The sequence below is a fragment of the Erpetoichthys calabaricus genome, chromosome 4 (genome assembly GCF_900747795.2).
Source record: "Erpetoichthys calabaricus chromosome 4, fErpCal1.3, whole genome shotgun sequence".
Classification (NCBI taxonomy): Eukaryota; Metazoa; Chordata; class Cladistia; order Polypteriformes; family Polypteridae; genus Erpetoichthys; species Erpetoichthys calabaricus.
In genome coordinates, this window is record NC_041397.2 from 40,608,930 (window position 1) to 40,632,480 (window position 23,551).

The 23,551-nt window shown below is 35.9% G+C and overlaps 1 protein-coding gene across 3 annotated transcripts in view; it reads right to left on the minus strand.

Annotated features, from left to right (window-relative positions):
• The window catches only part of numa1 (nuclear mitotic apparatus protein 1), a 44,022-nt gene that overhangs the window by 19,408 nt on the left and 1,063 nt on the right, over window positions 1-23,551 (minus strand). For all 3 annotated transcript variants that reach the window (XM_051926524.1, XM_051926525.1, XM_028799362.2), the window contains exons 2-14: window positions 21,373-21,449; window positions 20,462-20,547; window positions 19,394-19,476; window positions 19,206-19,294; window positions 17,617-17,697; window positions 17,398-17,488; window positions 14,169-14,298; window positions 13,326-13,462; window positions 10,197-10,299; window positions 6,937-7,054; window positions 4,691-4,831; window positions 4,038-4,157; window positions 428-3,730 (exon numbers count right to left, since the gene is read on the minus strand). In XM_051926524.1, coding sequence (XP_051782484.1) covers window positions 428-3,730; window positions 4,038-4,157; window positions 4,691-4,831; window positions 6,937-7,054; window positions 10,197-10,299; window positions 13,326-13,462; window positions 14,169-14,298; window positions 17,398-17,488; window positions 17,617-17,697; window positions 19,206-19,294; window positions 19,394-19,476; window positions 20,462-20,547; window positions 21,373-21,414 — 4,524 coding nt within the window. In that variant the 5' untranslated portion in view covers window positions 21,415-21,449. The remainder of the gene's footprint in view (window positions 1-427; window positions 3,731-4,037; window positions 4,158-4,690; window positions 4,832-6,936; window positions 7,055-10,196; window positions 10,300-13,325; window positions 13,463-14,168; window positions 14,299-17,397; window positions 17,489-17,616; window positions 17,698-19,205; window positions 19,295-19,393; window positions 19,477-20,461; window positions 20,548-21,372; window positions 21,450-23,551) is intronic.

The following is a 23,551-nucleotide window of genomic DNA, read 5'->3' on the forward strand; positions in this document are numbered from 1 at the left end:
CGGAATACATAAGCCACATTGCAAGTTTAGTTAATTTATTGAAAACTGTTGTTTACTGTTTATTTTCAATGAATTATATAAATGTAGCATAAAACCTATATTTTGTTTAAAATATTTACAGGTAGCTCATTTTAAAAAATGCACTTCTGAATGTGTTCATCTGGTGAAATGTTCCATTTCTTGAACTTTGTGTTTAATTTCAAATGATTTTTTTAAACAATCCAACTAATCAATTAATCAACAAAATTATCACCAGATTGATTATCAAAAAAAAAATCTTTAGTTGCAGCTCTAAAAGGAGCTAACTGATCACATAGAAATAAATGCACGGACTACTAACTAATGTACATATGCAACATATCGTAGAAAAATCTGAGTACAGTAATAGTAATAGACACCACCATTACTGACCTCCAAATAAAATTACCTGCATGATTAACTTCTGCCTCTCTTCCTGGAACTTGTGTCGGCCTTCCAAAACTTTAAGTTTGGCATTCTCATACTTGGCAGACAGTGTGTCTACTTTGTTTCTGACCTCTTGATTTTCCTCTTTGACAGCAGAAATTTGTCTCAGATGCTCCATTTTAAGGTTGTCCAGCTCTAACCCATGTGCTTCTCTGATTTTTGCCATCTCAGCATCAAACCTTTTAACACCCTGATTTGAGTCTGAGCAAATCTCCAAGCTTTCACTTGCAAGCTGCTTGTTGGCCAACTGTAGTTTGGAAACCTGCTCTTTATATGCAAGATTTTCAGCTTGAAGTTTCTGCACATTCAGTTCTAATGTAAGGACTTTGTCTTTCACTGGCAACAAATGAGACAGCTCCTCTCTGACCTGTTGCAAGTCCTCTTCCAGAAAAGATTTCACCCTCTCAGTCTTCTCCAGTTCTTCCCGGGTCTTGCTTTGTACTAGACAAAGCTCAGCTTGCAGCTGATGGCACTGCCTTTTGGCTGGCATAATTTCACCAATAAGAGCCTGTGCATTTGTTAATTCTTCACGCATACTGGACAGCTCATCAGCTTGGTTGGAAAGGTCTGCCTCCAACTTTTGGTTTAGACGTTTTGCTGTCTCTAGCTCTTTCTGCAGTGCTTCAATTTCATCTCTGCATTTTTTTTCTTCCTCATCAGAATGAGGAATTGTCAACAAAGCAGGAATATGTGATCTTTCACTAGAGGGACATGACAATTCAAGAACCTCGGGCTGTAATTTTTGGATTGTATCCGTAAGATCGCTGCAGTGGCTTTCTTGTTTTACAATGGCCAGATCTCTCAGATTGTCCTTCACATTTTGCTCTTTTATTTGACACTCCAAATAATATATTTTACTTTGTAAAATGGCAATGGCATCCATGTGACTCTTAACGAGCGAATTCTTGTTTTCTTCATTTGTATTCTGCTGCAGTAAAAGGTCTTTTTTTAACAGATCAACCATTTGCTCCTTTTCAGATGCAAGAGACATTGCTGAAGCAACATCAGCTTTAAGCTTATTTATTATTTCTTCCTTTTCCTTAGACTGAGCATCTGCATTAGTAGAAATCCTATCCATCTCCTGTTTCATGTTGCCAAGTTCTGCCTTCAGTCTTGCAGTTTCCTCTTTTAAATTATTTTCATGAAGCTTGTGCATATCGAGTGACTCAGTAGTTTCTGTCTGGAGTTTTTCAATGGTAGATTCCTGAGCTTTTTGGGTTGACTCAGATATTTGTAGCTGAGCCTCCATACCCAACATCCTCTCCTTTTGCTGTCTCAGCTCCAAGCATAGATTTTCTACTTTTGTTATTTGTGCTGCAGATTCATTGGTTTTCTCTTTCAGTAAAGTCTTTGCATCAGACAGTTCCTTTTCTAACTTGGAAATGGATTCATTTTGCTCTTGGACTGTGGACTGCAAGGAATGCACCTGTAGAATGCTTTCCTGTTGGAGGCCCTGCACCGCAGAAGCACGCTCCTTTTCAGTGTCAACCTTTTTTAGTAATTCTTTTACTTCAGTCTCTTTCGTGCTTACTGTCAGCTGTAGCTGAAGAATTTGTGTTTCAGCAGACTGCATGTGCTCTTTGTAAGTTTTCATTTGATTTTCTTGTTGGCTCAATCTTTCTCTAAGCAGTTTTATTTCATCCACTTCTTTCTGAAGCTGATTGTTGCTTTCCTGCTGATTGCTCAATTGTTCAAAATTCGACAAGAGTTTAGATTTAAGATTTTCCACTTCCAGGTCTTTTTGTTTCATCACTACAAGGGCATTTGTAAGTTCCTGACTGATGCTAGCAAGCCTAATCTGATGTTCCTCAAGACTCCTTTTAAGGCTGGTTTCTTCTTGAGCATTCGAGTTTTTAATCTCTTCAAAGTTTTTTTCGACTGAGGCTAGCTTCTCTACTACTTTTTTAATCTCCTCATCCTTTTCCAATAGCTCCCTCTGCTTTGACTGCTGACTTGCTTTAAGCTGTTCTTCGTGAGATCCAATAATGACTTCCAGCTTTTGAATTTCACCATTTTTTTCAGACACAAAACACTGTGCTTCTTTCAGCTCACTACTTAAAGCATTTGTTTTCTTTGTGCTTTCTGCCAAAAGTTCATTAAAATTTGATTCAACACTTTTCTTTTCTTCTTTCTCTTTTGAAAGCTTTAGATAAACAAGCTCCAGCTCAGCAGAAATTTCCTGCGTCTTGGCTTCAAGCTGCTGAAAGTCTCTAGTCATTGTGGAGACCTTTTCAAGATTTGCTAGCTGTACCTCTTCAGATTTCTTTCTTTCTGTCTCCAGCTCAATGCCCATGGCTCCTGTAGCACATTCTAACTTATTTATCTGATCATGAAGCTTTTTGTTTTCATTCAACAGCTCCAAATGTAATGCAAGCTTTTCTTTATTTTCCTTCAGTAGGTTTTCAGACTCATACAAGCGTATAGTTAATGATTCCACCTCTTGCACATAGCTCTGCCTCATATTATGACCCTCAGTTTGGAGACTCTGGCACTTAACAGTAAGCTCTTGCACTGCAGCCTCTAAATTTGACACCTTCTGCTGTAAATTTAGCTTTTCTTTTTCCAGTTCAGCAATAAGACTTTTATCAGCACTGCAGTTCTTTTCTAATTCCAAAATCTGATTCTGGAGAAAAGCAATTTCTTCCCTCTTTGACTTTTGGAATTCTTTGTATTCCATCAAAGTTATATTCCTCTCTTTCTCTGAATTTGTAGACATCTGCTGCAAAGCATCTTCTCTCCTGGCTCCTTCCACTTTCTCCATCTCCCAGAGTTGAGTACTGGTGATTAATTCCTCCTCCTTTCTTTTCAAAGCAGTGCCAAGTTCGTCCACTTTTTGACTTAATCCATTAATGGTCTCCTTAGCACACTGGTCACGCTTTTCCATTTCTTCCTTCAGACAAGAAGCTTTCAGCCTTTCCTGCTCTGCCTTTTCATTGATGCACTGGAGCTCCAGCTCCCTTTGATGTGCAAGCTCATTCAGTTTGAATATTTCTGAATTAAGATTATCTATCTGGGCCAAAAAAATCTCATATTGTTCTTTTGACGCTTGTTCCAGTGCCTTTTTCTCAAGGCATATTTCAGAGTGAGCCTGCTCCAGCTTGGACAGTGCTTCGGAAAGTTGTGATTTTTCTTCCTCAAACCTAACCCTTTCCACAGTAATTTCTTCAAGCATTTTTCTCTTGTTTTCTTCCAACTGTGTTATGACCTCTTGTAGATGATTTAGCTGATTTTTTAAATCTCTGACTTCTTGTTTTAGGTTTTCCAGCTATTAGGTTGTAATGATACAAAAAAACATAATGAGCAAAGTTTAAGAGAATAAATCTCTATTTGACGAAAAAAAACCTAAGTTTAATAATTCATTTCACATTGAAACCAAGCACTTTTAAGGACCATGTACTATGAAAACACTAAACACAGTGTGTACGTATATGACCATTTCATGTTAAGCAACAAAGAACAGAATTTTGAGATAGAATTAATAAAAATCTTGTCTGAATTGGTATACTCTTACAGCACTTAAACTGCAAATTATTGTAATAATTTATGTATAATAATATAAACAGCCTACACACCTCAAGTACATCTCCCATAACTTCTCCTTTATTCTGAATTTCCATATCTCCTTTCTTTAGTTGATCTTCAAGTACAACTATCTTGCCTTGAAGGATCAAAATAGATTCTTCTAAGCACTCCTGAAGAAACAAAAACAAATATCATTTTGCACGTCACCAAACATTTATTTGAAAAATAAAGCATTTTCATCTTTTATCTTGAGAGCAAATTCAATTTTTTTTATTATTTTACTGCTTAGGGTATTTTCCTGCAACTATAAATATCATTTTTCTTGTGTGTTACATGTATTTCTTACACATTCCTTCAATTATTCTGAGTTGTTGAGAACCATCTGTCCAAATATGTTGCTTATATACTTTACAACAAAAAAAAATCTAACGTAACAGTACATTGTTTGTTGGTAGCAATGACATTAAAGCCTATACCAATTAAAATAGATCATTAGCTGAAAAGGGTATAACCCTGGCAGTACATGAGTGTTAAAAAATAAAATGTATTTCTCACTTATTACTTAAAGCAATATTTACCTAGCTTAAGTTAATTTGTCTTCTGTATCAAGCCTCTACTGAACTACCACAAACATAATAATTTCTCTTCATAAAGTATTTTCCCGCGGTAATTTTATAGACGGGTGCATTAGCGTAATCCGTACCTTGGTCAAGATAGCTTTAGAAAGGTCATTTTCAAGTTGTGTCTGTGTGCATTTCCACTGTCCCATTGCATCTTCTTGCTCTCTGGATAGCTTATCTACTGCATGCTGGGCTTCATTAAGACGGGCCACAAGATCACGTACCTAATAATAATAATAAAAAAAAAAAAGCACAGTAGTAATACCAACTTGATTACCTAAAAAATATCAATAAATTAGCAAATTTTGTTTATTTGACTAGTTATGTCATGTATGCACTTACATTACTTTGAGAAGTAGAACTAGGGTGTTGTACCGTGTTAGCCATTATGAATGTAGAGAAAAGCCAAGCAAAATGACACCTTTTATTGGCTAACTAGAAAGATTACAATATGCAAGCTTTCGAGGCAACTCAGGCCCCTTCTTCAGGCAAGATGTAAACGATGATTACATCTTGCCTGAAGAAGGGGCCTGAGTTGCCTCGAAAGCTTGCATATTGTAATCTTTCTAGTTAGCCAATAAAAGGTGTCATTTTGCTTGGCTTTTCTCTACTTTGAGAAGTAGAGAAACAGAGAAAGCACATTTGAATGAATGTTGGGGAGGGAAGCTACTGTGGTCTGAAACCTGCAATGTCAAAGTCATACAAATGCTTTACTTTTGAAATCTAATAAATTTAGAAAGCTGAATTTGTTGGCACAGGAAAAGAAAAGGATGTGTGCTGAATACCTAAAGAGAAAGCAATCAGGAACTTTGCCAGGAGCAAATAAGTCCCAGAATAGTAAGGAGGTGTTGTTTAAGTGGTAAAACAGAATCTTGCACTGGTCCCATATGTCAAAAAATGCATTCGAACCATGGCCAACAAATGTTAAACCAAAAACAACCTGCACTTGCATCTTCATAAAAACTAAAATACAATTAAAAAAAATGTTGTTGGCACATAAGACAGAAGTGATGACCTCTAATTTCCAATTCATGCTGAAATTCTTATTAATGTGAGGTCAGAAAGACTGTTAGATATAAAATGTTGAGCATGTTGATGTGTGCCTTTCTCTACTCATATTTCACAAAAGCACCCTGATATGCTCTCTCTTACATACTATGATTAGCATGAAACAGAAGAAAAAAATCTACATAAAAAAAGGATGTCTTATTTGCTCTTTCAATATTTGATGAGAGTTTATTTGTATTTTTATTCCCCCTATTGAATGAGTTCCTAACTGGCACAACCAATACCAAATACTTTCCGCCATTGTATTTTGTGTTGCCTTCTCTGGTTGTAATTTATGATTGTTGTTGGATGAAACTCGATTGCAGATATTGTAATACTGACTACAGCCAGAAACTCTCACCAGGTTCTCACTAGTAGTAGTTTATTTATATAGCATCCTTCACAGACAAAAGGTCACAGAGCGCTGAACAGCAAATACAGTACAAATACAACAGTTAAAACAAAACATTAAAAAAAAATTAAAATAGTATACTGTACTGTATATATAAAAACATAATGCCCACAACTACCCCAATGAACCTTAAATTGCTTCAAAATATTTGCAAAGATTTTTAAATTTCATATCTTTTCATTTGAAGCCTATCAAATAAGCTGGGGAGGTAGAAAAGAAAAAAACAAATGGCATGCTTCTCTTTAGGTTAGTGTAGTAAACCTCCCAGGCTCTAAATTCCCAAAAAGATTAAGTTAACATAAGGACGTCTAAATCAATTACAAACATAGTTATGTGAAATGATTAAATTTGTTTCAACAGAATTCCTGAGCAAACTTATTGTAAAACTACAATGATGACTTCATGTGTGCTTAGTGTTTTATGGCTGTTATAGTGTAGACACCAAATATAACATTTAATCTTTGTTATATTTAAAAAACACAGAAGATCCCAATTCTATTGATTTTTGAATATAAATAAATAACAAAATGTTTTCTGCCATTTTGAATATTTATCTACCAAATAATGTAGGAGGTCTACAGTATATGAGAACACTGAAATATACAAGTGAATTTTAACAGCAAATAAACAAGCAGATATAAATCAACTTTTCCCTGAAACACCTGGCCTTTAAAAGAAACATTTTTAAATAATAAAAAAAAAAATCTTAAACTTTCAGAGTCCTACAAGTAACCTATTTTTAAATATAAATATTCAAACTCAATTTGTAATGAGCACTTCTGACAGCGATAGAAAAAATAATTCTCAGATTCAGTTAAAACTCATAGAACAAAAAAAAGATGGTTATGGATTGTACTGGCTTGCTAGTACCTTATAGGAAAGGTCACCATTTTCCTCAGTAAGCTGATCAATCTTCCTCTCCATTTGTCTCCTGCTAGTTTTCATATCGTGACATTGTTTAATGGTGTCTTGAAGACGCTTCAGCAAACTAGTAAATAGATGTGAGAAATATTGTGTTTGGAAATGGTACTAAAATACAGCCAAATGTAAATTTTAACACAGAAAATATATACATATCACAGATATTCAGCTATCAAGCAAGAAAACCACCACATCAGTTAGTCACTCCACATGTATACATCCAGTCAACAGGTACGCTAAGCACAGACAGTAGAGTATATTCATCATTGTATGCATTTTGCGAAGAAGTTAATGTTTGAACTTTGGTAATCATGACTACATTTTTTACAGCTCTGCTAAATATACCATCTAATATCATACTTATTCATTAGCCTAAGAAACATAATTACAGTGTTATACTGTATTGAAACCTTACAGGGTTTATCTTACAATTAGTTACACAAACATTATATAGACAAAAAATCAGTAAAGAGATACCCGGATTATACTCTGTACTGTATTAGGTACATTTGAGTTTGGAAGCAGTGCAGGTGTTTGAATCAAGTTACTAAACTTTAGCCCTAAAACCTTGGATTGCTTTAACTATTTAATATGAAGTTTCAGAACTGAGATTGCATAATTAGACAGGTCTCTCCCTGTCACCAATGCCTTGTCAGTTGCTACCAAACCACTGGTATCCATTTTTAACAGGATTCAGAGGTAAAGGGACTTGTAAAGGAAAGAATGGAACAAAAGAATCCCTCTATGTGGACATGTTTCTCTTCTTCACAAATCCAAACTCATCATTGCTGATCAAACTAAAGCTGTTGGATGAAATTTTACAAGATCTCAGCATTTGCAATTAATTTAAATAAGAGTACACTATTGCTCAGCATATTAAAATAGAACACTTTACTAATGGTCTCAGAACAGTTCAAATATCTGAGATTTACACATAGAAAAATTTTGAGATTTATTAAAATTTCTGCAACAGGATTGAGACAATCAGATAAGAGGGTAAAGAAATACACCACCCAATTTTGTTTAAATGTTACTTACCCAATGTGCTTTGTGGTGATGAATTGATAACAGACATATGGATTAAGTGACACGACTTATGTGAGAATTTTTTTACATTTTTTTCCATGGGCATTTTCAGATTGTTTGCTACTGGACAGAACTGGTCACCATTACTGACTTAGTATATCAAGCATTTTTCCTCTCTATCTGCATGAAAAGATGAGATTAATCATTTTTCTCAGCCATCATCACAAAGCCCATGGGGTAAAATTTAAATAAAATATTGTTTTTGGGTGGTGTATTCCTTTGATAGTTGGTCAAATTCTTAATGCTGTAAAGCCAGGAGAATTAACACCGCTGCATCTCATTGTTTAGCCTTGGAAAGAGAATCTTGATAACTACTTTATACATGTCTTGCTATGTGTATATCAGTCATCAATAAATATTGTCAAATTATCTGTGCATCATTCGGAGAAATTATGTAAACAATGTAGGAAACACTTTCAGGTATAAATAATATTCTGCACTGATCCAGTGCACCACAGTCACATCTTCCAAATGACTTTAACCTACACAATATCAAATTTATGTAAATCTGTAGGTATCTAGTACTGATGATTCCATAGATCAGCCACTGATCTAAACTGGCCAATCTCAAAATTTCACTTTTTCAGTATCTGCTTTTCTAAATTTTTCTAATTTAATTGGAGTGCTCCTTTACTCAAAGTACTGTGATACAGAGGAAGTGCACAGGTAGGTTTGCAGTCAAAATGTTCTGTAACAGAAGAGAGTCAGGAAGATTTCAGAAGAGACAAAAGACCAGAATATTGCCTTTTATATTAAAGAAAGCAGATTAGGAGAAAAGGGAATCCAAGGAGTTGTCCTGTGCAGGAGAGGAACAGTAGATATGTATCTTGACCAGGTGAACTTGAAGTGTTAGAAAGAGAGACCAGTAACACCTGGTAATCTCACTGTTGCTCTCAGACTGTGGAATAGTCTTCCTCCTGCACTGAGGTCGGAGCTATCGGTCAAACAATTTAAAGCCCAGCTCAAGACTTATCATTTTATACAAGCTTTTGGGTAGTTTTTGTTCATATATTTTTACTTTATTTTTATTGTAACTTCTTTTTTCTTTGATTTTATTGTACAGCACTTTGTAATGCCTGTCTGAGAAGAGCGCTTTAAAAATACATTTTAATTACTTACTATATATTTTAGGTGGTAAAGAGAAGAATATCAGTACTATTTTCATACTTTAGAAAATAATTTTATATTGGGCACCTATACCTTGTAGTTATTAGTAATATTACTATTATGTTACATTGCTTAATTTTCCACATTATTAAACATTCTTGCTATATTGATTTGTAAGAAAGTATTTCTTGGGTTCTGCTCAGTGCTGGTCAGCATCCGGAGTGTGCCCTCAAGTTTTATGAATCGAGCTCCTCTGTATCCAAGGTGCACATTTAGTTTTCTTGTTAGACTTCTGGTGGGTCTTCCTTGGTACCCGGATCACACACCCCTTGAGTTACCAAAACAGCAACGTTTGGTGTTCATAGCATGCTGGTTGGAATGGGCCTAGGAGTTGTGGAAGGGGTTTGGACACCAGAGGGCACACACCATTCGAGTTTAATATACAATGGCCCTCAGTGCCTGGAGTGCATGTCCCTTAGATTTCATAAACTGCACCCCTCGGATGATGGTGAGCTAGGCGCTCTCCCGAATTGCCTAATGCATTGACCAGCATGGCTCTGCCAGTGGAAGTGCTGGGAAGATAATCATTGTTTTCAGAGATCTGAGGCAAAAGTTTGGGCAAAATTTCTCGACAAACACTGATTGGTTTGTAGTGCTAAGAAAATGTTATGTTCAAGTTATAAAATGTGTTAACATACCCTAGGATCTGAAAACTTCACCACCACATTTCAAACATGCTAGAAAACCATAATTGCTGACCTACTGAACTGTGGGACTTTTGAATTATATACTTCAGTAATCAGTAATTGCTTAACTGTGACCTGTGAAACATAATACAAAGTAAAAGTTGCACTTCATAAAGTGGTTAGATTTTATGGCCAAAACAATGTTGGACAAGCTGCAATCTGCAATTCTTATAGACGTTTTGTAGAAAATCTATGCTAATAAACTTTTATGCACAAAAGTTTAAGGAATAGATGGTTTTAGTTGAACACAAACTTTTATGGTCAAATTACCTTTCATTTTTCTCTCTTAACTCTTCTAGTTCCTTGGGTTCATTTTGGTCATGCTGCTTTACAAGGCGTTGGATCCGCTGCTGCAGAAGTGACAGTTGAGTTTCTATAACAAAATAAATTAAATGATTCATTTAATTAGGTTTATAAAGCACTTAAGATTTATTAATCCTAGTGTACAGTCTCGACACAATTACAAATACAGTATACTTAAAATACACAGCATGTGTAATAATTGAAACTTGAGTATATAGATGGAGGTATTTATTCCCATACAGCCTCTACAGTACATAGGGCTGTAATTTAAACAGGTGCAGAGCCAATTCAAAAGGAGCTGTGAAAAGATGACTTCTTTAGACATACCACAAATGCATTGGTTTCCACAAATGGGTACCCTACTGTTGAGACTGTTCCAGTAGATACATGATAACGTACTATATTGGGTGGTGAATCACCAGAGCTAGAAACAGTAACTCCTGGTAATCTCACACCCTTACCAGAAAAAGATAAACAAGCTGGTACACAACCATATGATGGGAGGACACTTGAGAATGATGGAGTAAATTAAACAGCTTTTTGTTTTCGGCTTGGAATTAATAAGTAGAACTGCGTTTATTGTGCCTCCTACTAAGGATACCAATTAAAGCAAATTCATTGGCATCGAAAAGCCCCACTTGTGCTACTCCCATTAACTGAGATACCATTCAAGCATATTCAAAGGGATAATATAGGTCCACTAAAGAAACCTGTTTGCAGTCACAAATACTGTACATCTTAGTGATCATTTATCACTCAAAAACTATCACTCGGAAATTAGTTAGGGTTTTGCACAGGTAGTCATTCCTAAACCCTTACGGATCACAGAAAGCCCTTTACAAAGGTACTTAATCTGCCAAATGTCTGTGCATTACTCATATGAAAGCATTGGTTTATCTTCCAAACCAATAGGTTGGCAGAACATTTTAATCCAACACTTAAACAGATGCTTCAAAAACTAGTACAGGCAAATGGGAGAAATCTGAATCAACTACTCCCTTTCATGCAGTTAGTCTACAGAGATACCTCGTACACCACTCAGTGCCTGCCTGACATTTTTCGTATGGCAGGTATTCACAGGATTTTCTCCTTTTGAGTTACCACATGTGAGACACACCTGGAGCATCCTTGACTTAGTCAAGACAGAATGGTAAATGCAATCAAACACTAAGACTAATGCCTTGGAATTTTTTGCATATTGCTTCAAAATACCAAGCACCCTAGCACAAGGGAACATAGAAAATTCTCCACAGACCTAGACTTACTTTTATAAATGCAGCGACACATTGCACAAATTCCATTTGGAAGAAATCAAGTAATGATTTTTTCCAACCTCAAACATTAACATTCCATGCTACATCCATACAAGTTAAAAGAACTGAATGATTTGTTTGATTAGATGGTAAAACCCTCTAATAGATGACCATGACAGCAAATTTACCATTTTTATTTTATGACTTAACAGAATTAAATTTCAATAACCAATTGTCTCCAAAATTAAAAAAAATATCCAACAAAGCAACCATATAAAAAGAAGCTAATGTCACAGATTCAAAACCAGATCATCCACCATATTTACATGGTATCCTTACTGACCATCAGGTAATAGTTGCAAGACACCTTACAAACTCATTAAGTCAAAATATTTTAAAGTCGAACTGGAAATAGAAATGCTCGATCTAGGAGCAATTGAAGAAAGTCTATTGTCAAAACCAGTGTTCTTGTCCTATAATGGGCAGATTGCATTAAGTCTGTAATGATTTCAACCAAAGAGGGGAAAGAAAAAACGAAATCTATGGTGTTTAGCTCCTTGTTGGCAGTACTGTGTCATTTCCTTTGGGCCACATGGAGCTCTGGTATCTCACCAGTGTCTAGCAGATAAATTGCTAAATCTCCAAAACACTAATATTACCATAGTAGTGTCTACTCCAGCACCTGGCAGGAACACCTCTGGTATCCACTTGCTATTTTATTAAGGAACACTGGGCTGCATATTAACTCCAAAAAGTGCTGAACTGAACTAGTGTGTGTAGTAGGACATAAATCTCTTGCTCCAGCCAAGAAACAAAAGACAACAGCAAATCTTCTCTGGGTTATCTGGGTGTTATTGAAGGTTTGTACCTTACAAAGGGGAAGAACCATTTACCAGAAAGTACATAAAAGCAAGCCACCAACACTGTGTGGAAATTTCCTGTTGCAGAACCAGCATTTGTTAATCTAAATGAGGCACTCACAACATCAACTGTACTTCTTTTACCTAACTTTGTTTAAATTTATTCTCCAAACTAATGCTACCGAGACTAGCGTCAGAGTCAAGTTAAGCCAGATAATTGAATAAAAGCATACAGTAATAGTGTAGTGGTTAAGGCAAATGGACTTTAAACTCTGACGTTGTGGATTCAAATTCCACTACTGGCCATGAGCAACTCACTTCACCAGCTCATGTTCCAATTGGAAAAACAACAGAAATGTAACCAATTATCTCTCTCAAATGTTGTGAAGTCGCCTTGAATAAAGGCGTCAGCCAAAAAAGTAATAATAATGTTATCTGATATGAAAACAAATGGAGAGGGAGACAAGGTATGCCACTGTAGGAAGAGGCTTTTGCCATCAAATGGGCTGCACCCCAATACAGTTAGTACCTCTAATGCAGTGAATTTACCCTTGTGCTTGACAATGCACCCTTGTTGTGGATGTGGGACAAAGTGTTACAAAATGAGTCCTTCAACTATAGCAATACAAGTTTGTAGTTAAACATTACCAATTCAGCCTCAATTGTAACACAGCTGTACTTTCTTGAATCCATGACCTCCTGGGAGGCCATGGTACACACACAATCAGAGTTTGTCTCTTCTGGTGTCTGATGCAAAGGATACACAGAGGAAGGGGCCGAGAGTTACATAGCAGCCTATGCGTTCTTCACTCCCACCCTCAAATTGGACATGTGTGAGGACTTGAATAATGAATGGAGCCTTTGAAGAAAGTACATGTTTGAAATGAGAGTCTTTTTAGACTGGAGACTTGTGACTGACTGTTGTCTTCTAGGTTTGGGGTGCAAGACAAAAAAATAAATAAACACAGATAAAAAATACTTACCCTTCTCGGTAATGATTTTTGAGCTGGCAGCTAGTTCCAGTTCAAGTTCATCCCTCATATTTCTCTCAAAGGCCAGTTGCGTCTGCAATTTTCGAACCTGAAACTGAGGAGTTTTCAGGACATCCTGTATTGGAGAGCTAAGGAAGAAGAAGTTTTAAAGCGGATGGTTGAAAATTAGATTTTCTTTCCCCAAATTAAAATTCTTTGTCATTATCAATCCGGACTAAACTATTTCTGTCTTTTTGTAACAAAGCATGACATTTTCAACATACAGTATACACAATTATCAATCCATTTTTCCTGGTTTCAAATTTGAATCAATTTTTTTTTGCAATTCCAATAGAGCTGCATGGATGTTATATTCCCCTGAGTGCACAGTTTATATTTAAGATTTAAATAGTCAACATATCATTTGATATCAGTGTTCAATTTTCACCTGTGAGCTACTTCACCGTGTATTTCAGAACAGCATAGGCTGACAGGAAATAGCTAGCGATCCCGGCATACTTTGGTATGGTTTCAATAAAGAAAAACACTGAGATTCTCACAGAGACCTCAATTTTTAGGGAATATTATAGGGAAACAAGCAGTAAGTAATGTAGAAAAAAAAAAAAATTTTTTTCATCAAGCTGCAGAGAGTAGCTAGGTTTTGTTCAAACTAATTCTTAATTTGATATCAATAAAGTTTTGTTTTAAATTTTTGTTTAAAAAAAATAAAAAATAAAAAACACCTGAAATCTTAGAAATCAAGTCTACAGTCCTTAAGGATCAGAACTGACCACACTTCCTTAAAGTTTTGAGCATTTTTCAATATGAAAATAAGGTCCATATATATGACAATACCTAGCAGAGGAGGAAGCCACAGTATGCAGGTCAACAAAGTGAACTTCCACCTTGCGTTTTCTGGTAAAAACAGGCGACTCCTCCTCACTTACAGTAGAACTGCTAGAATTGCTTGTTAATGGAAGCATAACTAGAGAAAAGAGTTGACAAAAGATTGAGTTAGCAATACAAAAATGTTATGCACTGTATTTTGTTTCTTAGATATCTAAAGTTAGGAGAACTAGACAGACACAGTACACACAATATATTGAATTCTCCAGCCTACATGACACAAGTCAATTAACCCAATATACTGTAACTGCATTTCCTAACTTAATGATTAAGTCATCCATGAAGTCAACCAAACCACAGGAGATGTAAGTAACTACGAGGCTGGTTGGTTTGGGGGAGATATATATATATTACATACACACACACATGTACATACATACATGCATAAAGTAAAAATACACAGACTTCCAAAGCTCTGCAACAGCTTTCTTCCACCAGTTTATATTGAACACACACAAAAAAGATTAACATATGAAGTTTTGACAGTTTGGTTAGGCAGTCCAGAAATCAAACAAGCACTTGCTATTAGCGGTTGCCCTGGATAAAGTATGCAAAAACACAAGAACAATTTCCTCTTCTGTGGGCTGTAGTTCAAGTAATCTTTTCACCTGAGAAATCTTAACTGAAGCCTTCTGTTCTGAAATACCCATTTTAATATACAGTAATCCCTCCTCCATCGCGGGGGTTGCGTTCCAGAGCCACCCGCGAAATAGGAAAATCCGCGAAGTAGAAACCATATGTTTATATGGTTATTTTTAGAATGTCATGCTTGGGTCACAGATTTGCACAGAAACACAGGAGGTTGTAGAGAGACAGGAACGTTATTCAAACACTGCAAACAAACATTTGTCTCTTTTTCAAAAGTTTAAACTGTGCTCCATGACAAGACAGAGATGACAGTTCTGTCTCACAATTAAAAGAATGCAAACATATCTTCCTTTTCAAAGGAGTGCAAAGCAAGCAGTCAAAAAAAAATCAATAGGGCTTTTTGGCTTTTAAGTATGCGAAGCACCGCCGGTACAAAGCTGTTGAAGGCGGCAGCTCACACCCCCTCTGTCAGGAGCAGGAAGAGAGAGAGAGAGAGAGCCACAGAAAAATAAAGTCAAAAATCAATACGTGCCCTTTGAGCTTTTAAGTATGCAAGCTCCGTGCAGCATGTCCTTCAGGAAGCAGCTGCACACAGCCCCCCTGCTCACACCCCCCTACGTCAGCGCAAGAGAGAGAGAGAGAGAGAGAGAGAGAAAGTAAGTTGGGTAGCTTCTCAGCCATCTGCCAATAGCGTCCCTTGTATGAAATCAACTGGGCAAACCAACTGAGGAAGCATGTACTAGAAATTAAAAGACCCATTGTCCGCAGAAACCCGCGAAGCAGCGAAAAATCCGCGATATATATTTAAATATGCTTACATATAAAATCCGCGATGGAGTGAAGCCGCGAAAGGCGAAGCGCGATATAGCGAGGGATCACTGTATAGGTTTAGGGTTTTCAAATTTATTAAATACTAGGTTTGAGATCTTTGGCTAAATCTATCTAAAATTAAGAGAAGAAACAGTTGGGATGCAACAATAAAAACTGTAACCAAATTAGGAAATGTACTTTTTATGCATTTTGTATATGTTAGATTAAGGGTAAGGGGGGGGGGGGGGAGTACTGAAATGATTACAGAATTACTAAGAGCAAAAGTCGTTTTAAGATTAAATTAGATAAACTTTGTTAACCCCATGGGGAATGAAGAAACCAGTTTAAAAAAAAAAAAAAAAAAAAGTTAGCACGTTTGACTAGGACCTGGTTACAAAAGGCTGGAGGAGAGATTAAGCTAGTATTCCATTTTCCTAAAGGCAGAAGGCAAAATGTTGTCATTGCTACTGGAGTGTAACACCTTTTCTGTTTAATAATTACACTTTAATGTATGATAACTGTATAATAGAAGCTATACAGTAACTACAATTATCTAATTTTGTTATATTTAATCCTTTTATTGTAATTTCCTGTGTTTAATTAAACAAGATAAAACCTTTTTAGCATTAATTAGGTATATACCCTTGAATCTTATTTGATCTCATAAGCTTAGCTGGGGTGGTGAGGGGCATCTGTCAGCTTTGTAGTTTCACAGAAAGGTAAAGCAGGGTTAGAAATGAAAATTAAAGGATGACAGAGGCTTAGGCCTCCAACAGGTTACCAAATCTTTTAAAGCATCATCACCAGGTGTGAGGTCCAGAGGTCCAGAACAGAAAGGTGAACCTTAAGGGTCCAAAGTCGCCACTATTTCCAGATCTCCCTCCATTATGTCTGAGAAAGGTAAAAAGATATCTGCCTGTCCAGCCAATGATGTCCCTAAACATGCGCTGCCCTTGTTCAGTCCACTGAGAAAGGGACATTTTTTTAATTTCTAGAAAACAGATTGCCATACAGTACAAGGTGTTGCAAAAATTCAAGTAACACTACATGGATTTCTAAAGAAGACCAAGATATATTTAACATATTAACTAAAGGTTTACACATACATACAGACAATACTTATCTATAAATAAATATTATGCTGTGGGAAAACATTTCTGGTACAATTTTAGGCACTTTTCACTTATGAACGTGACCTTAATATCTGATAAAAGGTAACAGTGGAATAAGGAGCACAGAATTGTGATATTGATTAAGTGAAAAAAACAAACTGCTCCCTTGAGGTGACAGGCCAGCAGGAACCCTTGATGACATTTACAGCTTAATGGAACATTTTATAGCATACTCCAAAGGATTTCTCAGTATAATAACTCTTGGGATGATGGATTACTGTGCCTAATGTTTGCCACTGACTAGTTTGAAGGCACCGCAAAAGCTTCAGTAAGAACACTGTAATTTTTTTTTCTTTCAAGACATTTTGGGAATTGTTAGTTTGTGGCATAAAGCATTTCTATGTGAACCAAAAGCATGAGTTTAGTGGGTTCAAAATTTAGTTAAGTGTGGCTGCTCTGAATCAGGCAGATAGTGCTAACTAGTACTTAAAAAGAGCCAACCATAACTGCTTTAATTGGGCCGAGTTCACTTTTATACACACTCAAACAAGAGGGAAAGGTAATCAACTATTTAATAAATATAAAAAAAAGGAAAGTCAGTTTTATGGCATTAAACAAACACTCACTCATTCACTCTTAAAATGATATTTTTTTTACACAAAAATCACCTTTGCTTTTAAGGAAGTATTCCAATTTATCATTCAAATAAAGGCTTTCTTCATTGTCAAGAACAAATCTCAGAATAGAGGCCAGCTCAGCCTAAACAAAGAAAGAATTTCAGATTAATGTCACTGCAAATAAAAAAAAATAAAATAAAAAAAAAAAGTATTTTCATTCCATAAAAAAAACTTTATTTACTCAATTAAAAAGTGATACAGTGTTAGTACCTGTACTCTGTAGTCCAGCTTTTCAAACTCCTGTTGATGCATGACACACATGTGAGAATGATACAAAAGAAGGACCACAACCTGAACGAGACAACGCATGGGGAAAACATTAAGTCATGAATAAATTACACCAGAATATAAAGTACATCTCTGTAATCTCTCTTTGCCCATGATGTTGTAATATTCTACTTTAAGATTTTAGGTCAAAATACTTTCAGGTACATGCGACACATAATTATTTTAAAAAGAGAAATAACACCCTTTCATTTCTTCTGTCTAATCAGAAACAATTGTCATAGCTATGAACTTCACAGCAGTAAGCCTTTCACTATAAAACAGTAACCATTATGTTTGGTGACCCCGTGATCAGGATAATTGCAGACAGGACACTCCAACACCACACAAGGAAAAATCCTAGTAGGACCCATGTATTTCAAAATAGGAGCTTACATTGCTACCCGTAAAGCCTATTAAAATGTCATTTTTGATAAACAACCACCAGGAGCTGCATGGTTTACTGTACATGCGTGAACAGCTCGGGGAGCACATAAGTAATAAGAAAGCCCTACATCCGTGGCTCCAAAGTTCAGTCCTGGAGCACCCCCTTGCTGCTGGCTTGCATTAAATTTCACAGTCACTGTATGATTCTCACTGTTAAGTGATCCAGATTTTTAGTGAGTTTTTAGTCTTTTATTCAAAGAAATTCTAATATATTTATGCTTTTGGAAAAACTAATTCGCTTATTTTTCTTTTAGTTCAACCTTTTCTATAGAGTTGGGTTTCTTAACTGTGTCTTAAGGCTGACAACATTGAATGTTAATGGGGGGGGGGGCGCAATTCCTTCAATATCGCATTCTCTTATCTGCTAATTTGTAAAAATACTTTGCCATTTTCACTTGTCAGAAATTTAAGTGTCTTTCATTGGCATTTAGCATTGATGGCACCTATGTCTGCTATGTTTCATTTCTAACCATCAGCATTTGTATACAATTAAAGAAAATTCTACAGAAAAAAGGTAGGTTATAAATAAAACAGCCAAAGAAAAGTGAGTGTTTAAGGCAATGGCAAAGAACACCGATATCAATGCATTTTTTAGAAATATCTATATGCCAGATAATTAAACAATGTGTGTTTAAATACACTTTAGTAGTCCAGCTATTCACAGCAACCAGGTTCAAAAAAGCCATGTATACCAACATTCCATTAGAGAAACCGGGACATTGGTGTCTGAGAAACCAGTTTAATACACATGGATTTCTCCACGAGAAGCCTAGTTATGTAGCTACTGTATGTAAACCCTTAACTGGATTGTACATAATAATTTTGTAGTCTATGCATGTCTATTACAATCTGTTAGATCTACTCATGTCTTTGCGTCACTAACCATATACAAACCAAATAATGCCTCTTATTCTAGCTATAGAAAACATCCCTTTTGTTCATAAGAATTTAAAAAGAAGGTTCTGGCTGCTGAAATTTAAGAACATGCATGAAGCCAGTATTTAAACAAAATATGTAGATTTACTAATGCAAAAAACAAAAACTAATAGAGGGGTTTGGAAAAAATCAATGACATTCATATGTATTACCTTTGATAGCTCCACATCAAGGTTTTCTCCATTTTTGATATTCTCCCAAGAAATGAGGGCCCCCATATTTGTATTGTAGCGACAATAACCTGGTTGCAAAAGAGGAAGGTTTGTGAATCTAACTCAACCATGAATAGGGTTTAAAGTATTTCAGTATTTCAATTAAAAAGGAAGTAAGAATCAGTTACTTTTTAAAAAGTCTGAGATAAAATCTAGCCTTCCTTGAACTGGCTGCTCCAAAATTTTCCATGCTTCATTTTCAGCTCCTTTTCTTTAAGAAGAAATGACAACATAAGATAGAATGTCAAATATTTTGAAGAAACTGTTGTCAGAGAAATTCAACATCTTTTGAAGGTAAACAAAGAGGTAGGTAAGAATACAAAAATAAGACACTACAGCAGTGTGAAGAAAACACACGGCAACATTTTGTCATCCAAAACTACTGGTTCATAGTCTAATCTTCCCAAACTATAAAATAAACTTATCAGAACACTGTACCAATCAATACTTGATAATACCAAACTGCTTAATGCAGTAATATTCTTTTTTTTTAGAGAAAAAAGTACATGAAAGTGAATGCATTTATTACAAATCATTTTGAAGAAAAAAAAAGTTAAATAACACAGGCAACTCTCCGATGCAGAGTTAGATAATACAACCAAAAATAAGGAAATCACTTATTGCATATAATATGTTAAGTATGCAAAAGTCATTATTGCTTGCAGTTTGATTTCACTTATATAATGTGTATAGAAGTAAATAGTTGGTAAAGTGTGATGCATTTTCACAGCCATTGCTGACGCTGCCCAATGTAAGGTTGTGGGGAGCAGAACACTAACCAGGATGACACACCAGACCTTCACTGGACTAACACACTGACAATATGCAGATTTAAAGATATATTTTACCAAGTAAACATGCAGTTCACTGATGTATAGTAGGACAAATAAGTATGTAGTGAGAACACACATGGACATTATGCATATTGCACAGTGAGTGGTCTGGAAGCTGTGAGGCAGCACCAGTGACTACTGTGCCACCTCCTGTAAATCCAGCTATGATGTCTGAAGAGTAATTTGACTGTAGAAAGATCATGGTATTCTTTTAGAAGTTTAATTTAAAATAAATAAAATCCTTCCACGGGTACAAATTCAATTCTATGTTGATATACTAATGCTACAGTGCCACATTACCATAGTTTTGTTTTTTTTTCTACCAAGTCAATACTTAACTTTTATATTCATTATTTCACTTACAATTTCGAGATTAGCTTTACAAAAAAAGTGCCATCTTGAAGTTTAGAAAAGTCTTCGATGGGTGTGGTGATGTTCAGGCTGTTAATCTGACAAGAATGACATAAAAATCACAGATCAGGAAACAGATAATGATAACAATCAAGTGAAACAGACTTCAAGGACAGCAGAAAATAGTGTAAAGAACAAGAGGAATTTCAGCACTGATCAAAAAGCACAAAGTCTTCACTTCTCTTTATATAGTTTATAATAGGATCAGCTTTCCATTCTTTTATTAACTATCATGACTTTTTGCCATTTCCTTATTTTAAACCAATACCATATTTGTTGCATTTTATAAGACAAAATGTATCTGTATATATAGGATCCATTCTACACTTTATTCATTCTTAATTACTGTACTTACTTATGTACAGTACATATACACATAAAACATGCCTGCTACATGAGAGGTGCTATTCTTCTCTCAAGTTATCACAAAGCACCCTATCAGTTTGTAAATTTCATTAAAAACAAACAGAGCAGTAAACAGAGAACATATATAACTCTCTATAATTTTATAATGATGAATATGTACCTATTAAAATATACAAATAAATAAAACTTACAATACATATAATAATCACAAATTCCATAAGGTATTGACAACTGGCTACATCATTAACACATAATGTAAACTTGACCCTGGGTTAGTCTGTGAGTGTAACACTGCTGCCAGGACTTGTCAAGCAAGAAGAATGGTCTACTGCATATTTAACAATGCAATATGAAATTCTCAACTTACTGCACTCTGAATTCTAATGGTTAAGAATGTCTAGATATTGAATGAAAGTAGAACGGGCCATTCAGCCCGGCACAGCTCATTAATTCCCTATTCCCTTTGTTTCTCCAGAATATCCACAAGTAATACTCACCCATGTTAACAGGGACAACTTTCTCTTTTCGTCGACCACCATTGAGGCTGCTCTTCTGCTGCCCTTTCTTGAAGAACCTAAGTGTAAGCATCAATTAAAGTTCAGTTAGTCTTTGTTTTATATAGCACGTTTTGCAGCAATGACTATTAAAAGCACTGACCAAAGTGCAGAATTGTACAACACAGAAAAATGCATTAAAATATTTTTCTTATGTAATGGACTGGTCAGTTCACAGCTTTTGTAAACACATAAAAAATTCTTACATCTTCAATAAAATAATACTTCTGATATGAAAACATGGCATAGACCACAAGCAAGATAAACTTTTACAAAGAAGGTATTTTTAAAGATTAAAAAATGTTTATGTACATACTTTTTTTAATTTAGCAGATAGAGCATAACCCTTTAAAAAATGTTATATTTTTTACTTATATATTTTTCTTCACTTTTTCCCACACTAATCTTTAAGATGTGCACCTTCGTGAGTGTAGCTTAACCAGAGCACTCCACCTGCTGCACGACACACTTGTACTGTATGTCCTCACTTTCAGCCTGAACAGTATCCACGGAACGATATCCGCTAACTTCTACAACGGAATCTAAAGAAGCTGGTACTGCTGCTCAAAGATCCCCAGCTCAAGCCAAAGAGCTTGATCATTTCTCACTGGACTTTGCTCCTGCAAACTTCTACATTCAGGCTGGGTCTCCAGTCTTGGAGTTTTATTTCATTGCTGTCTGAATTTGAAAATGACATCATGCCTTCAAGCCATTTTTCCCCCCCACGTCACAAAATTGCTGGAGTCAAGCCCTTTCTCTCCTCCTCTGAAGCAGAAATACTCTATCATGCCATCGCCACCTTTCAACTAAATTATGGTAGTTCTTGTTTTAAAAGTCCCATAACTTGAAACATCATTAGGCTACAGGAAATTTAAAATGCTGTCACCAGAGATCTACAATGGCCCAAATTAAATGAGCTCATCTTTCCTAACTTGTCAAGATGTGAATTTCAGAATGCTAGATTACCCATTAATGATACTTTTATTTTGCCAACCTTCTTACAATTAGAAAGATGCTTTTTGGAGCATCTCGTGATCCATTATTCACAATTATGGCTCCTACTCACTAAACACTTGCTGTAGATCTTTTTGTGAAAATCCATGAGCAGACACTTTCAGATCTCCATTAACATTTCAATTAAGTTCTTATTCTATTCTTCTGCAGTGACTCACCTTGATTCTCTTAAACGGTCACCTCAGGTTATTCATCCACTAACAATTTGGTCATTACTTATGCACACTTCAGTCTTAACATGTGACATCATGGGTGGCACGGTGGGTAGCGCTGCTGCCTCACAGTTAGGAGACCCAGTTTCGCTTCCCGGGTCCACTCTGCATGGAGTTTGCATGTACTCCCCATGTCTGCGCGGGTTTCCTCTGGGTACTCCAGTTTCCTCCCCAGTCCAAAGACATGCAGGTTATGTGCATTGGCGATTATAAATTGTCCTTAGTGTGTGCTTGGTGTGTGTGTGTGTGCGTGCGCGCGCCCTGCGGTGGGTCTGGCGTCCTGCCTGGGGTTTGTTTCCTGCTTTGTGCCCTGTGTTGGCTGGGATTGGCTCCAGCAGACCCCCCGTGACCCTGTAGTTAGGATATACCGGGTTGGATAATGGATGGATGGATGTAACGTTATTAAAAGCTGTTGTATTTACCGTTTATTTTGAAATATATCCTTCTTTGCTTTGTAAGACACCTTGTTTGGCATTCTGATGATAATTTGTTAAGTAAAACAAATGATGTAAAAGTGACTGAGAATGGTAGGAAACTGGACTTCAGACCTAACTATTTAAAAAAATATTGATTTATACATTGCATAATATTTAAACATTGTTTTGTTTAAATTGGATTTCTTTTATGCATAGTTCATGTTTTAATTACTGTATTTTGAACATGAAGGGCTCCTATAAGGTGGTGCAATACTATAAGTACTGTACTTGTTAGTCCACATCAATTAGAGGCTGGACTGGTCTCATAATACAGGTGAATGACATCAGAAAGGGCAGAGCAGACTCTTTTTATTAGGACTCTGTGTTCCTTTGATGTGGGTAGTAACATCCTTCACATCTTTTATAACTCTGTGATGGTCACTGCAATTTTCTTTGCTGTGGTGTGATGGGCAGGTAACA